Here is a 14,247-nt window from a genome sequence, read left to right on the forward strand (position 1 = left end):
GTTTCTAGTGCTGGAATAGATAGGCCAGTATAGCCAACGGGCTACAGAGTGGAATACCAAGGAATCAGGGTTCAATTCCTGATGGGGCAAATTATTTTTCTCTTTGCCGGAGCATCCAGAGGGTCTAGGTCCCACCCAGCCCCCTATCCAGTGTGTTCTGGGGGCTATTTCCTTGGGAGCAATTCGACCACCATTTAATGGTCAGGATAAGAATGCATGGAGCTATACCTCCACCACCTTATGGTCTTTGTAACATAGTGCATAATTAGGAACTATGACGATTTCACTGTACTTCATCTTTTTATATATTTTCATTGCCCTGCTTGTTAAATGCAACAGTCTTCTGTATTGCTCCTCAGTATAGCTCCTGTATAGCTTCACAAACTGTTCCAGTATGCCCAAAAAAGTTAATAATAATGTACTGAAATGTGTTCGAACAAAAAAAGTAAAAGGTAAGCCCATCCCTGTAACAGGCCATGTAGGCCCATAAGGTTGTGAGACATCGAGTCTTCCATATTTTCTAGACAATTGTTTCACAGATGGTGGTGAGTTTGTCAGCCTGCGTGCCGACTGCCCTTTACCCCACAGGAAGATTCCTGGCACTCATTTCTGTTAGAGGCTGAGTCGACTCCAGGGCCATAGTGCGGCTGGAAGGTTTATATCAATTGAAAAATCCAGTTACTTCATCAGGATTCAAACTCATGACCTTTCAGCTTGTTGCATAATGCCTCAACCAACTACATTACCGCATGCCCCCTGTTTGGATATAAGAAATATGTAATAAGCAACAGATTAAGATATTACATAACTAGAAAATTTTGCATCTGTATAGATCAACTAGTATTGTTAGGATAATGAAATCTAGGAGGCTTTTGTGGACTGGGCATGTGGCTAGGATGGGAGAGAAAAGGAACATATTCAAAATTTTGTGGGAAGACTCATTTAGAATATGTCTATCTGAAAGTCTGAGAAGAAGATGGGAGGAAAGAAAGTTAGTTAGTCAAGAGAAGCTCTGATATCTGTTTTCATTGACCATCCGAGATCAAACACACAGCACAGCAATTCCTGCAGGTCAAGAAGACCTATATGGATAGACAGCTGTTGTACCAAGTATTATAGTTAAACCTAGGATAGAGCAAATTGATATGAGTATGGGAGGAAGAGAGGAGTTGAAAGAGAATGAGAGAGGAGGAAAAATATATACATTTGTAATTAAAGAACTGTAAGTTTAGGAATATGTTGTATTACATAATGAGGAACTTTATTGTTTATTCAGTTAACCAGGCATCATCAAATTAATAAAATCAAGGTTATTATAGGCTGAGCACTTAGCTCATGTGTGTCACTAAGAAGTGCATACAGAATTTTAGTTGGAAAATCTGGAAGGAAAAAGTGATGTCTGAGACATAAATGCAGATGGGAAAGTAATGTTAAAATGGTAGTTGTGAATATATGACCAGCATTGAACGGACTTAGAACAGAACCATTGTTAGGACTGTTTATACTAGTGATTAACATCCAGGGCCTATAATAACAGAGGATTCTTGATCAATTAAATAACTGTCAACTGTAAAAAATATCTTATTTCATATTGTCAGTGCCTTTCTCCTAACATCGTGTTTGCCAGTACCTTCACACTTGATTTTAGGCACCAGCTTGAAACATGCAGTGTGGTGGCAGATGTGTGAGGTATGACTGTAGACAAGCTTGCTGTCATACATGATGGCTGAATAAAAAAGAAGTACTGGAATTATTTATTTTGGTATATTCTTTGCACTATAGCAATGTGTTCACTCCTTGTAGTATCCTGGTATTTGACGCTTGGAACGAATACTTTGCTTCATGAACATAGCATGTTACACATGTTACACAGTTCAAGCACAGCAGTTTATAGTGTAGAAAATTCACAATCTTCAATACAGATGACATTATTGATTTGTCTTTTTTTATTTTTGGTCACAAGGAACTTTTCTTAATGTTGGCCAGAACATTTTCAAGTACATAGAGTATTATGTTCTGGAATGCGATGACATGCAGTTTGGTAGTTCACTGACATTTCAGAGGAATATCAATGAACTTCTACTAGACTACACACCACCACATCTCAGCCACCAGTGTCAGAACCTAATTAAACAAATATAAAGTCATTTATTTTTAAATTTTCATTGATTTTTAAACATAATTCAAGTTATTTGAAGTCAGAATAAAATGTTAATATTTCCATGTTATGCAATATTGTCTTTCATGCAGTTAAGATACTACAGGGAAACTCTTTCAGACAATAGCATCATAAAAATTACAATGTTTGCTATCTTCCCCATCATACTTCTTTCTTACTGTTACCAAAGTATAGTATGTTTATGAAATGCACATATCTCAACAAATATTTAGTTGATCTAGAGGTCATATCTCAAAAATATATCATTTACATAACTTACATAGAGACGTATTGCAAAACAGTAGCAAGATTGCAGAGAACTATATAGTGATAAGCTCAAAAATTCCAATCAGCTGTTCCTCAGGAAGAAACAAAAGCACTCACTGAACTTCTGAACATGTGGCAGAAGTATCTAGCATTATTTAAAATTAAAAAATTGTTACATAAATTTGTGTCCCACGAAACCATATTTTATATGGCAATTTTAGTTCTATTTTTACAGTTTAGTTAAAGTAGATACTTGGAACTTGATCAGTTGTAGGACAAAACTTAAGTAAGTAATACTGGTAAAATACTAAATTACTGATCAATAATGATGTGTTGTAGCATATGTGGTGTAGCTTTAACTGTTACATATGTCGAAGAAGTCGGAAACTGCCCTGTACAATATTTCTTACAGTAACCTTCTAAAATGTGATAGTACAGAAATGGTGCCTGAGTGAACGTTTGTATGTATACAGGCTCACAGTTGCAGCTACAACTGACAACTTGCAAGTATTCACGTAGTTTTCATAGACATAGATGACTGGCTCCTGATTTTTCTTTTCACACATTTGCATTAAAACAACTAATTATTTTAAAAGCTTTCAAGGTGTTTTCCATATTACTTCTATGTAAAAGTAAGTATTATAAAAACATAATTTGTGTTATTTAGGAAAAATTTAAAACTCATTCATCCTCCTTTATGATGATAAGAAGTTCGAAGAGGCATTTGTCAAAATTTTTCTTTGTCAGAGAGAGAAATTGCAGTTCCACATCTAGACACATCAATAATTGTAAAAGGATCATTTTAGACAGTAACAAATTCAAGTGTGACATTGATAAATAAGCGATATATCATCATCATCATCATCATCATTGTCATTATTATTATTGTAATTAACTTCTATGTGTGTATGTGTGTGTATTGTCCTTTCTCACCACATAATGGAAGAACCATTTGAAATGTACTTATTTTATTTTCTCACCTGTTAATGCTAACTTTAATTATTCTTGGAATTAATAGTAATTTAATGCCATTATATAGACTGTCTTATTTGTATTTTGTCTTTTAGTTATATCTGTATTTCCATGTACTCTCGAAAACTTTGTTATTGGCCTCTGTGCTGTTAAGTTTGCACGTAAATAAACACGAATTGAATTGAATTATTATTATTATTATTATTATTATTATTACTATTATTATTATTATTAGTATTGAATTTAATTAAATTATTATTACCGCTGCTTTTGCTACATTCATTATTTTTTGCTATTGCTGTTATTATTTTGTTAAATGTGACAGTAATGCTTTCATTATTGTGATTGCAGTGGCTCAGAGGAAGAGACCAAGTCTTGTGCAAATGATGGGCCTGCAGAGACAGCGAATGAGTGCAAGAACCAAGATGGGAGCCAAATGGCTTCAAAAGGTTAAGAAAGGGCAAGTAGCACCCAAAGGTTAGTTATAATTTAGTATTCTCAAAATTTTATTTTAAACAGTGTATAATGTATCAACACTGATAGCTATTTCAATGCAAACTGTGACAATGAATGCATTTATCAGAAAATTACCTCTTTGATATGACACTATAATAATGAGACTGGATTTCTGTAGTATATCAACTGTCAAGAACAAAGCTTGTTGTCTTATGGACTTCTATTTGGAACACCACTTACCATACAAAGTCTCTGATATCAGTATTCATTGTACTTATAATAGTGAAAGTAATTCATAATTTATTCATTTGGAAAAAAAATGTTCTTAATTATGCTTCCTAGTAGACACCTTTCTTATATAGATTATCTTTGCCTTGTTCAATCCCATGTAACAGCCTCCCTTTATGACCCCATCTTCTCATGTGCTCAGACTAATATATTCCAAAAAGTTTGTAATACTTTTGTGCCTTCTGCTCTATCATGATGCTGCAAAGTGTGCATTGCTGACACTGATTTCATAAATCATACAGATGGACAAGTACTTCTAAGCTGTGAACAACAAATAGTTTTGAATATGTTTCACTCTACTGGAAGTAATGTTGGGAGGTTCAGTTTCAGTGGAAGCGATAATGTCTGCAATAGATTTTACAAACAAAAATATGTTTTTACATTTCTTCAAATGAGACTATGAGCAGAGAGACCTATTTCAAGTGTGCTTGCATTTTGTTCATGTGCTAAACTTGTGGTTACTAAGGCTGTAATTAATAATTTGTTCACGCTTTGAAATGATTGTTCAAAAATGTCTGGAAACAGTTTCTAAATGCAGTTAGGGTGATAATCTTAGTTTTCTGGAATTGACTCTTCTTGTTTTATTCTTTATTTTATTATTTTGCGTTCTCGTCCTACTGTGGCAGCTATAATGTTAATGTAACATGATATTTGTCAATTAATTTCTATTCCAAGTTAGTCACAGTTTGACAAGCAGATATTAGCCTTCAGTGAAAAAAAAAAATAATTTTATATGTAGCATAACTCAAACCTCAATTTACCCAATCCCTCCAGCCGCACTATGGTCCTGGGGTCGACTCAGCCTCTACAGAAATGAGTGCCAGGAATCTTCCTGGTGGTAAAGGGCGGCCGGGGAGTAAGGCTGACAACCTTACTGCCATGTGTTCGCAGGTTGTCTAGAGAAAATGTTGGAGCCTCAACGTCTCACAACCCTCAGTGAATTTTTTTAATGCTAGTGGGGTGGGACAAAGTCCCTTGTACTGCGGCCACTTCTGGCCTATTGTACCAGCCCCAGATGATAGGTGAGGGTGATTGTGGAGCAATTGGAGGAATGAAGATTGGCAGGGGAAACCGAAGTACTCGGAGAAAACCTGCCCCAGGGCCACTTTGTCCACCACAAATCCCACTTCACCAGACCCGGGATCGAACCCGGGCCGCCACGGTGGGAAGCCAGCGACTAACTGCTTGAGCTATGGTGCGGCCTACACTCAATGAATAATCTGTTATTGTCTCACTAACTCCATGGACATGGATAACAACTACTTAAAAGAATTGTTTCATGTTTCAAAATCATTATAATTTATGTAAATGAGTTTTTAGTAACATTCCTATACAAATGAGACTGTACTGTTAACTGAAATATCTCTAGATCAAGATGGTTATGTGGTTATGTTATTTGTAAACCTCATTTATTTGATAAAAGTAAAAGAGCAACAGAAATAATAGCAGCAATAAACACAATTATAAAAATCACTAAATGATGAAGATAGTAAGTAACATTCTTGTACATAATAATAATAATAATAATAATAATATAACAATAACAATAAATATTTTCCTCACTTCAGTTCTTTATTATTTATGTGCCGAGTCAACAGCTGCAAGTCCAATTACAGACACAGCACAGTGTAGATACAAGTAATTACATTATGGACAAACACAACATAAAATCAAAGACTAATTAAAGGTAAGCACTGGAAGAAAAACACATTAATGCCAAGAAGTAAGCAAACAAACAAACAAAGTAATAACAATAATTATAATAATAATAATAATTTCATTAACACAAATCTGAGTTGCTAATAATTCAATTCAGTTCTTTATTATTTATGTCNTATATTCATGATGCATCTTCATATCATTGTATGGATAATTTCAGTAAACAGTTCCAACTACAAATAATAGCACTGCATGTAGCATGTTCTGTCTTGCATGTCAGTAGCCATTCGTCCCACTTTACAGACCTTTGGGCGAAAACCGGGGTATGTATCCAAACTAGGCCACGGTCCTGAGGGTTTGTTATGAAACAGGTCTAAATACAGAATATCACAACTGCGCAGAGGCAGCATATCAGAATGATTCTTATCTATGTACGTATATGGATTTATGGAATATACAATAAATGAATGAATGAATGAATGAATGAATGGTTCACACTAACCTCTTGACATAATGCTGGCCTATGTACTCACACTGAGCCACAGTTTTGCGGTCTTGGTATGAAATTAATCTGACTGCTAAATATCACAACTAAAGATATGACAGTATGATTGACCTTAACCTCTAGAGTGGCTGAAGGCTTTTGATCTACAATAGGCCACAGCTCTGAGATCTTGATAAGAAATGGCTTTAATTACAGAATAAGTATGTGAACATTTGTTTTCTTGTTACCAGTATGTAATATTCTAAAATGTTTATTTTAAACATGTCATGGAGAATACATGAAAGCTGACCGTGGGATATGACACTGAGCCAGTTTCTTTTAAGTTTGGTGTCTGGGTGTAAATAAAGCAGGTTTTGGTATGAATGAGTAAGAGGCTATATAGAAGTGGAATTGTATGTATACTATAGTTCCATTGACATGCATTTGAAAATTGTAAATTTACATCATTTAAAATATTTGCATTGTTATTTGTAAAACTCTCAACTTACTGACACATTATCAAATGCTGTAATCTTTCATCACAGTTGGGGAGAGAGCGGAAAAGTACAGGAAACCGCCAGAATCAGGTGAGGAAATTTAATCACAAACTATTTTAAATAAATTTGCATTACACAGTGATTCTTATGTGAGACACACTCAGGTAGAAGAGTCAGACACTCCTCCCATGAAGTCGGGCCATCCCATGATGCATAAGTATACTTCATGGAGGCACTGTCTAGAAAACTCACTATAGCTATAGTTTCTTTCAAGAAAATATGTTGGAACTCAGATGTAATTATTCTCTAGTACCTGCAATGTTTCAGTTTATTACATTATATTAAATAAAAAAACATCAAAGTAAAATATAAAATAAATTAAATATTAAATTTGTTCTTAAATATTTATAAAAGTAGATGACATTATGTTAAAAAATATTAATTTCATAATGATAAGTAATTATAAATCGTTTAAAGTATAATTTAAATATCTCTTTATTAGTGGATCTTATCTTACACTCTAGCTTTAAAATAATTATAAGTTAATGTAACCACAGAATAACAACTCTGAACAACAGTTGCGTTTAGATATTAAAATCTATGTTTTAATAGAAGGTTTTTATATTTCAGGATATGCTTGCTCCAGTAGTTTTTCAGAGTGAAAAATTTTACACATGAAATAATATACTACATCAATGTCATGGTTTGCTGATAAGTTTTAATTCCAAAGACTACACTTTCAAAATGATCTCTTTTTCTTCTTCCTCTTCTATTTATTTCTTTTCAAACTTTGCTTTAATATTGTCACATGTTAGAGTGACAGCTTTCGGATTGATGATTGGATTAACTGGACTCTTGGATACAGCATGTGTCTACACTTTATAGTACACTGTTACACACTCCAGTGTCCACAGTCAACCTTTTTTATTGCCATTGCTTGGTAGCAGCTTCCAATGGTGGACATTCCCCTTCCTCTGTGTTCTTGAAATCTTCCCAGTTTCATTTACTAGCATCTAACAGCAATAGCTCATGACAGCTGAACCGCAGCAGTCCTCTAACTAAGTACTACCTGACTGACTGCAGCAAGTCAAAGTCAAAGTTATGTTATGACAGATGGTCAGTCAACCAGTCTGTCTTGGTATCAAGCCCCAGTCTGGAGTCCGAGACCAGGTTGTTATTACTGTCAGACAGTTGTGGGTTTGTAGATGTTGGACACCCTCTCTGATGAGAGGATGGGTCTGTTATTTACGGTTGCCGCTGGCCTGCACCAGCACAGTCATCCTTGAGTCTGAGTCCCACAGGTCTTTTGACCATAATTTACTGTCTTAGATTGGAGACTCCCCTAACCTGGAGTGCCAGGTCTCCATATTTATATCCCCCAGGAACAGGTTTCCCCAGTTATACCCCTAGGCATTGGGTTTACTTTTTGTTGCCTCCTATGACTCGCAGGACTACAGTGGAGGTGTTCGTACCCGCCTCCATGTGGGGATAACTTCAGTAGCTAACTGGCCCTGCTTATAACATCTCGGCACAGATAGCATAAAAAACACTGTTCCTCTGTTACGGTGCAATTGTTGTCGTGGAAACATGCCGGTTTGAGAAGCCGTTACTTAGCAACGGCTATCTTATAGTTGCTTATTTCATGATCGTTGCCTAGCAACAGGTATATATGCCGGAATATCTTCAACTTCTTTCTGTTGTAGTTTATCACCATGTTCTTATAAGCCCTTTCTTATTTTGTTTGATACACTTTTTGCTGGGACATGGAGTTCTAACCTCTCAGTCTTTCTCACATTCAACATTTTTACTCTTAATCTTCTTTGTTGGAGGAGGAATAATAGACAGCACCTCACAAATTTGACTTCTCTAAACAGGACATATTAAGATTTTTATTTTATATTGTAGCCACAAGACAATGTGCATTATTGTAATGAATTGTAATGAAATATAGAATGGAATTCCTAATGTTTCCAGTTTTTTAGGTTTTCCCATGAAAGAGGTATGACTTCAGTATAGGGACTAACACTAAAGTCTACACACTGACTAAGGCGAAATTAGCGTTCAATTTCAATTCTCTGAAAGTAATAAATATGTGTTTAAAGGCTCTCTGTCATTCCTCCTTAAAACTTCTAACTTCAATGTCATTAATCCTTACCAGTCAAGGCTAAGAACCAAAGTCCTGACATACATTTTATAAATACTTGAATATTTACTGACTATGGCCTAGTACAAATATTGAAATATATGTAACATTTTCCATCTCATCCAGCAAACAAATTTGAACACCCCGCCCCCGTGAGTTAAAGATCCTCGAGAGTGAAACTGACCACTCACTTCCATTTATTTCCCAGGTCTTATATGAATGATATGTAGGGATAACATTACCTTATCCTTTTATGTAATCAAGAGCATCAGGAGTTTTAATATACTTGCTTCTTTTATCATTATAATTAAATTTCATCATATTACTTTAGGCACAAATTAATTTTCAATTACCCATATTTTGTTGCAATTTCATACAAGAGTTTAATTATTGCAGCTAAATACATACCAATTTTCAGAATTTTTGATCATAAGTAACAGGATTACACAGAATAAAGTCCTAATTCAGGTCAAGTGTGACAAGCTTAGTAGACATGACAGAATCTTAACAACAAATATTTGTCTGTAATATGAAACATGTATCAACATATGTGTGTGCTGCACTGAAACATATTGTGATGCATGGTGCCATCTTATATATCAGCTTGTATGGGGCCCTTAAGTTTGGTGCTTCAGTTTCTTCAAGTTCTAACTTCATAAGCAGGGTCTTCCTTGAACAGTTGATAGTTATTCAGATAGTCAAATTTCTGTACTTTTATGAGATCTAAAGGTCTGTTACTGTGTTCACTAAAGTCTGCTGTTAAATCCTGCCCCATAAGTGTCCAAGCTTCTTTCGGTTGTTTCATAACATTTATTTTATAGCAAAGGTTTGTTAATTAATTTTCCAACCTCTAAGGTGGAGGGTCATGACTGCAAAAGCTTATCCAGTACATTGACAACTGCAACTCCATACCTGGAGGCATCTATCCCCATCTGCAACCTAAGGACATGCCATACTATGGTGAAAGGGGAATTGCTGAAGGATTTTGCAAGTTAATAAAATTTGTATTGGCTAAAAGACTTTCATAAAATTGTTTGGACCAAAATTAATTTACATGATCACTTCCATTTTTCTTATGCCTGACTGGAAAATGTCAATAGCATTGATGTTAGTATAGAGAGAATGCTGGAATGAGTGTATGCATTTCAGAAGTATGTTGGCCAAAACATTGAAGTTATGGGGAGTGAAAGAAGGAAATAATGTAAAATATTTCTCTCCACAGACCCTATGACTCTTAGTGTGGTTCGTCTGAGTCCTCTAGGCTCGCAACTCAGTTTCAGCAACAATGCAACTCGCATTGAGAATGTGGCCGACTGGGAGGCCACTTCAAAGAAGTATCGAACACTGAGGGGAGACTCTGACTGAGGTTTCTAGTGATTTTCTGCAGACACACTTAAATAATGGTGGGGTAATGCCTCAGGTTCCCCTTCTCAATATCTCACTACTTCTTGACTCTGACCTAATTGTGGCAGCAGCTGAATATTCTTATTTCTGCTCTACTACTTCTAATCCTTTGTCTTCTTCAGAAGCACAATATTCTTCTTCACCTTTGTCTTCAATTTCTTTTTCTTCTTTCACTGCTAATTCTGTCTTTGGCAAAATCGTTCTCTCTCCATTGTTATTCTTTTCAATAACTTTATCTTCTTATTTCTTCTAATCTTTGCTGCATTTTATATTCTAGCATCTACAACTTTCATGCTTCCTGGTCTTGCTAGAGAATTGTCTGCAACTCTTCAAATGTCACATGGAATTCAAAAAATGTCCAGTTTTCCTTTACTCTGGTATAGGTTAACCGCAATTTGTCTATTTCAGTAAGAAGTTAATAAGGCATCAGCAGTGGACACAAAAATGTGTAAAATTCACATTTTATATTGACTGTCATACCTGTAGTTGTAGGTGGTCAACTATGTAATTGTCATTAACTTTATAAAACAAGAAACACACATATACAGTATATGTCTGTGTATGTATCTATATATATAGTTTCTTTGTGAAGTGTATATCTGATATGTAAACTTCGAAACATAGAAGATATACCATATTCATAGGTGATAATGTAGAAAATATTCTCACTACTCTACAGCTTTTGTCATCTTCTCTCTAACGTATTAATAATTTTCCTGTTACAGATCTATTTCATATATTTTAAGGTAGTTACATGTTTTTTGTGTTCCCCCACAAAAAATCAAATGAGGATCTCTTATGTACTGAATGCCATATTGCCGTACTATCTCCAAATTTTATACTGTCTCACATTTCTTAACTAATGAAATAAAAGGATGAAATTAAAATATTATTGTCTCTTGTACCACCTAGAATTTAGAAGTGTCTTTCAATTTGGAACTATATCTGTTAATGCTTGTAATGGCTAACTGCTATTGACTGAGCTTCGCAGTAAGATGGTTGGATTGTGTCTGAAATGTATTGGAAAACTTAGAGCGTGTAAATGGTAGTCATATTTTATTTTGGTTTAATGCTGAAATAATTATCACCTTCAAAGAAATTACTGTACTTACCATTAATAACACTTTGTATAGGGAATTATTTGAGTAATTATTTTACATAACTAGCCTCATCGGCCAGAGCCTTCCTTGAAAAATGGTAAGAGATAATAGATATGGAGAATGTTCCTCTTATATTGTGTACTTCTGAGGTTCACATTCTCACATTTGCACTAATTATTCTCTGATTGCATTTTATCGGTATCCCTCTGATGCATCATATATTAATATTTAATTACTATTGTTACACCATGATACAGTGTCTTATAAATTGATTAGGTTATAATAGAAGCAATCTAATATGAAAGTGCACCATTCTTGAGTGAAGATGCCATCAGATTGTGCACATGAAGATTACTGTGCTCTGGTGTATGATATTATGTAGTCTGTGAGATAATTATAAATGGTTTACAGGAATCTGCTGTGTCCATCTTAAGGGTAGAGGATGGAGGTACTAGGTTCCTCCAGAACACTGGTTACTCTCTACTAGACTGTGTGGTTCACATTCCAGAATACCATAATCTTCTTGGTCAATGCTCTGAGAATCTCAGTTCTCACAAGATGAATGCATTTGGCTATGAATAATTATCCTTATTAAGAATTCAGACAGGCAGTGTTAAACACTAAACAGTATATAGTTTTCTGGTAACTGCACAAAATGCTGTTATTTTCTCTTAATAATGCAGTAGCAAGGATTGCCATATGATGAGAAATGTTATGAAATTAAAACCTTTCAGTCAGTTGTTACATTTGAGTGACTGTATTTTCAAAAATGGATGGCTGCTGTTAAATTTTAGGTCCAACTCTTTCAGTGTGATAATCACCATCTGTGTTCCATAATGTTTATTGTTTATTTACCTTATTACTAATTTATTTAAAAATGCTGGAAATTGCTGAGATTGTACTCATATAATTTTGAAAGGCAGACTGATTAGTGAATTGGAAATGATGTGGAAGGAAATGGTCTTGACGTAATTTTGAGATATTACCCTGAAATTTGGCCGGAGGGACTGAGATAAACCACAGAATAGCCCACTCAGAATAGTTGGTCTCTGGTTCAAGATTGGAACTGGAACTTGGAAGTAAGAGTGCTGATCACTTGACCACAGCATCTGGTGCTGTAATGTGTCAGTCCTGATATAGAATATGGTAAAATGAAATGCCATGCTTAACATACATGCAACAATTAATTATTGTTAATTGTTAATTAATAATGTGGAAAATATGTAGTCCCGGTTCCACAGATTCTCCATTTCAAAACACTATGATATTTATTCTACTTTACTGGAATAAATATAAATATTGCATTTCTCATATTACACAACCAACCATAAACCTGCATCTGTGCAGAGTTATATGCACATAGAGAAGGAATTTATAATATTGACCACATGAATTACCAAGTTCCATGCAGAATGCCTATTATATTTTACTCAAACTTATGACATTATTGATGTTGAGATTTAGAATCTCTGGAACAGAATCATTATTTTTCTTCCCTCTTGCCAGAACCTTGCTAACTAGTATTAGCACCCTGAATGGACTACAATACTACAATATCTATCATATACAGTATATATGCAGTTTATATTAGGAGACTATTTATGACTACATATCAACATTATATGATCATGTGTGTATGTTAATTCATTCTCTGGACTCAGAACTTAATTCACTGCTTCAATAAAGAAAGTTATGGAAGTGTTAAAGAAAAGCAAAAAGGATGAAGGGTGAAGATATGAAACAAATCATTCCCCATTGGATTTTAGTGAAGATCTCCACTTGTATAACGTCAGTATTCATAATCACTTCTGTATACCATTTGTAATAATTATATTTTTCTCATATTCAACTCTACTGTGTTCTGTTCCAGCCTTGTTTGCCATATTTGTGACTGAACATGTATTGTATTGTATTTTATTTTATTTCATCCGTTTTGCTACATAGTAACATTTGGACACATAATTCAGTAATACAAATTAACAAAATAAATCTACAAAATTACAAGCATACTACCAACGTTTGTTACAATCATGTAAGAAATTTTGTTACATTTAAAATATTATTTTCATTATAGTATATTATAAAAGTATTATTTGAAATGTTGGTATTAAGTCTGAATGTATCTGTTTGCAGATTCTACAGGACTTAGTGTGGTCCACCTGAGTCCATTAGGCTCTCAGCTTAGTTTTAGCAACAGTTTGACTCGTATTGAGAATGTTACTGATTGGGACTCCATTGCCAAGAAGTATCGGGCACTGATGGGCGAGGCAACTGAGACAAGCCAGCAGTCTGCAGATGATGAGGAGGAAGCTGCTAATACACTAGCTGAATCCAACAATAACATCACTTAAACAGAAATCATTATATGAGGTGATAAGGAACAGATTGGTGTGAATTAGATGCAGAAGACAGGGCTGACTACTTAATTTACCCATCTTTGCTATCTTTATTTGTGTATTAATGGTACATTGTGAACAATAGCAAAAGTTATGGCCTGTACTGGGAATTATGTATTCATCAAACAGGAAAAACAGTTGTAGCGCAACAGAGGGGTATGCGAGAGATGGATCTGTGACTGTGTGTGTACACATTAATAGTATCTAGTACTTCCAAGGAAACATTCTCTTCCTGTTATGTACAGTTTATACACAGAAAACAATACAATTCATTTCTCTCTTATGTGTACAGCTTATTTTAATTAAACAGATATATTAATATGAATGTCAGAATATATTCAATAAAGAAACTACATATCTTTTTACCATAACATAGACCACAGCTTCTTTCTACCAAATCCTTCCAATTTCCAGATTCATCAT

General features: G+C 34.6%; 1 protein-coding gene across 1 annotated transcript in view; it reads left to right on the top strand.

Moving 5' to 3' along the window:
* Positions 1–14,247, top strand: part of LOC111862069 (ankyrin-3) — a gene marked incomplete at its 5' end in the record, with an annotated part of 50,833 nt that extends 36,586 nt beyond the window's left edge. Inside the window, 3 exons of the mRNA XM_023847143.2 lie at positions 3,749–3,874; positions 6,830–6,871; positions 13,562–14,247. Of these exons, the coding sequence (XP_023702911.1) occupies positions 3,749–3,874; positions 6,830–6,871; positions 13,562–13,779 (386 nt within the window). The remainder of the gene's footprint in view (positions 1–3,748; positions 3,875–6,829; positions 6,872–13,561) is intronic.

Source organism: Cryptotermes secundus, unplaced genomic scaffold (genome assembly GCF_002891405.2).
Source record: "Cryptotermes secundus unplaced genomic scaffold, Csec_1.0 scaffold400, whole genome shotgun sequence".
Taxonomy (NCBI): Eukaryota; Metazoa; Arthropoda; class Insecta; order Blattodea; family Kalotermitidae; genus Cryptotermes; species Cryptotermes secundus.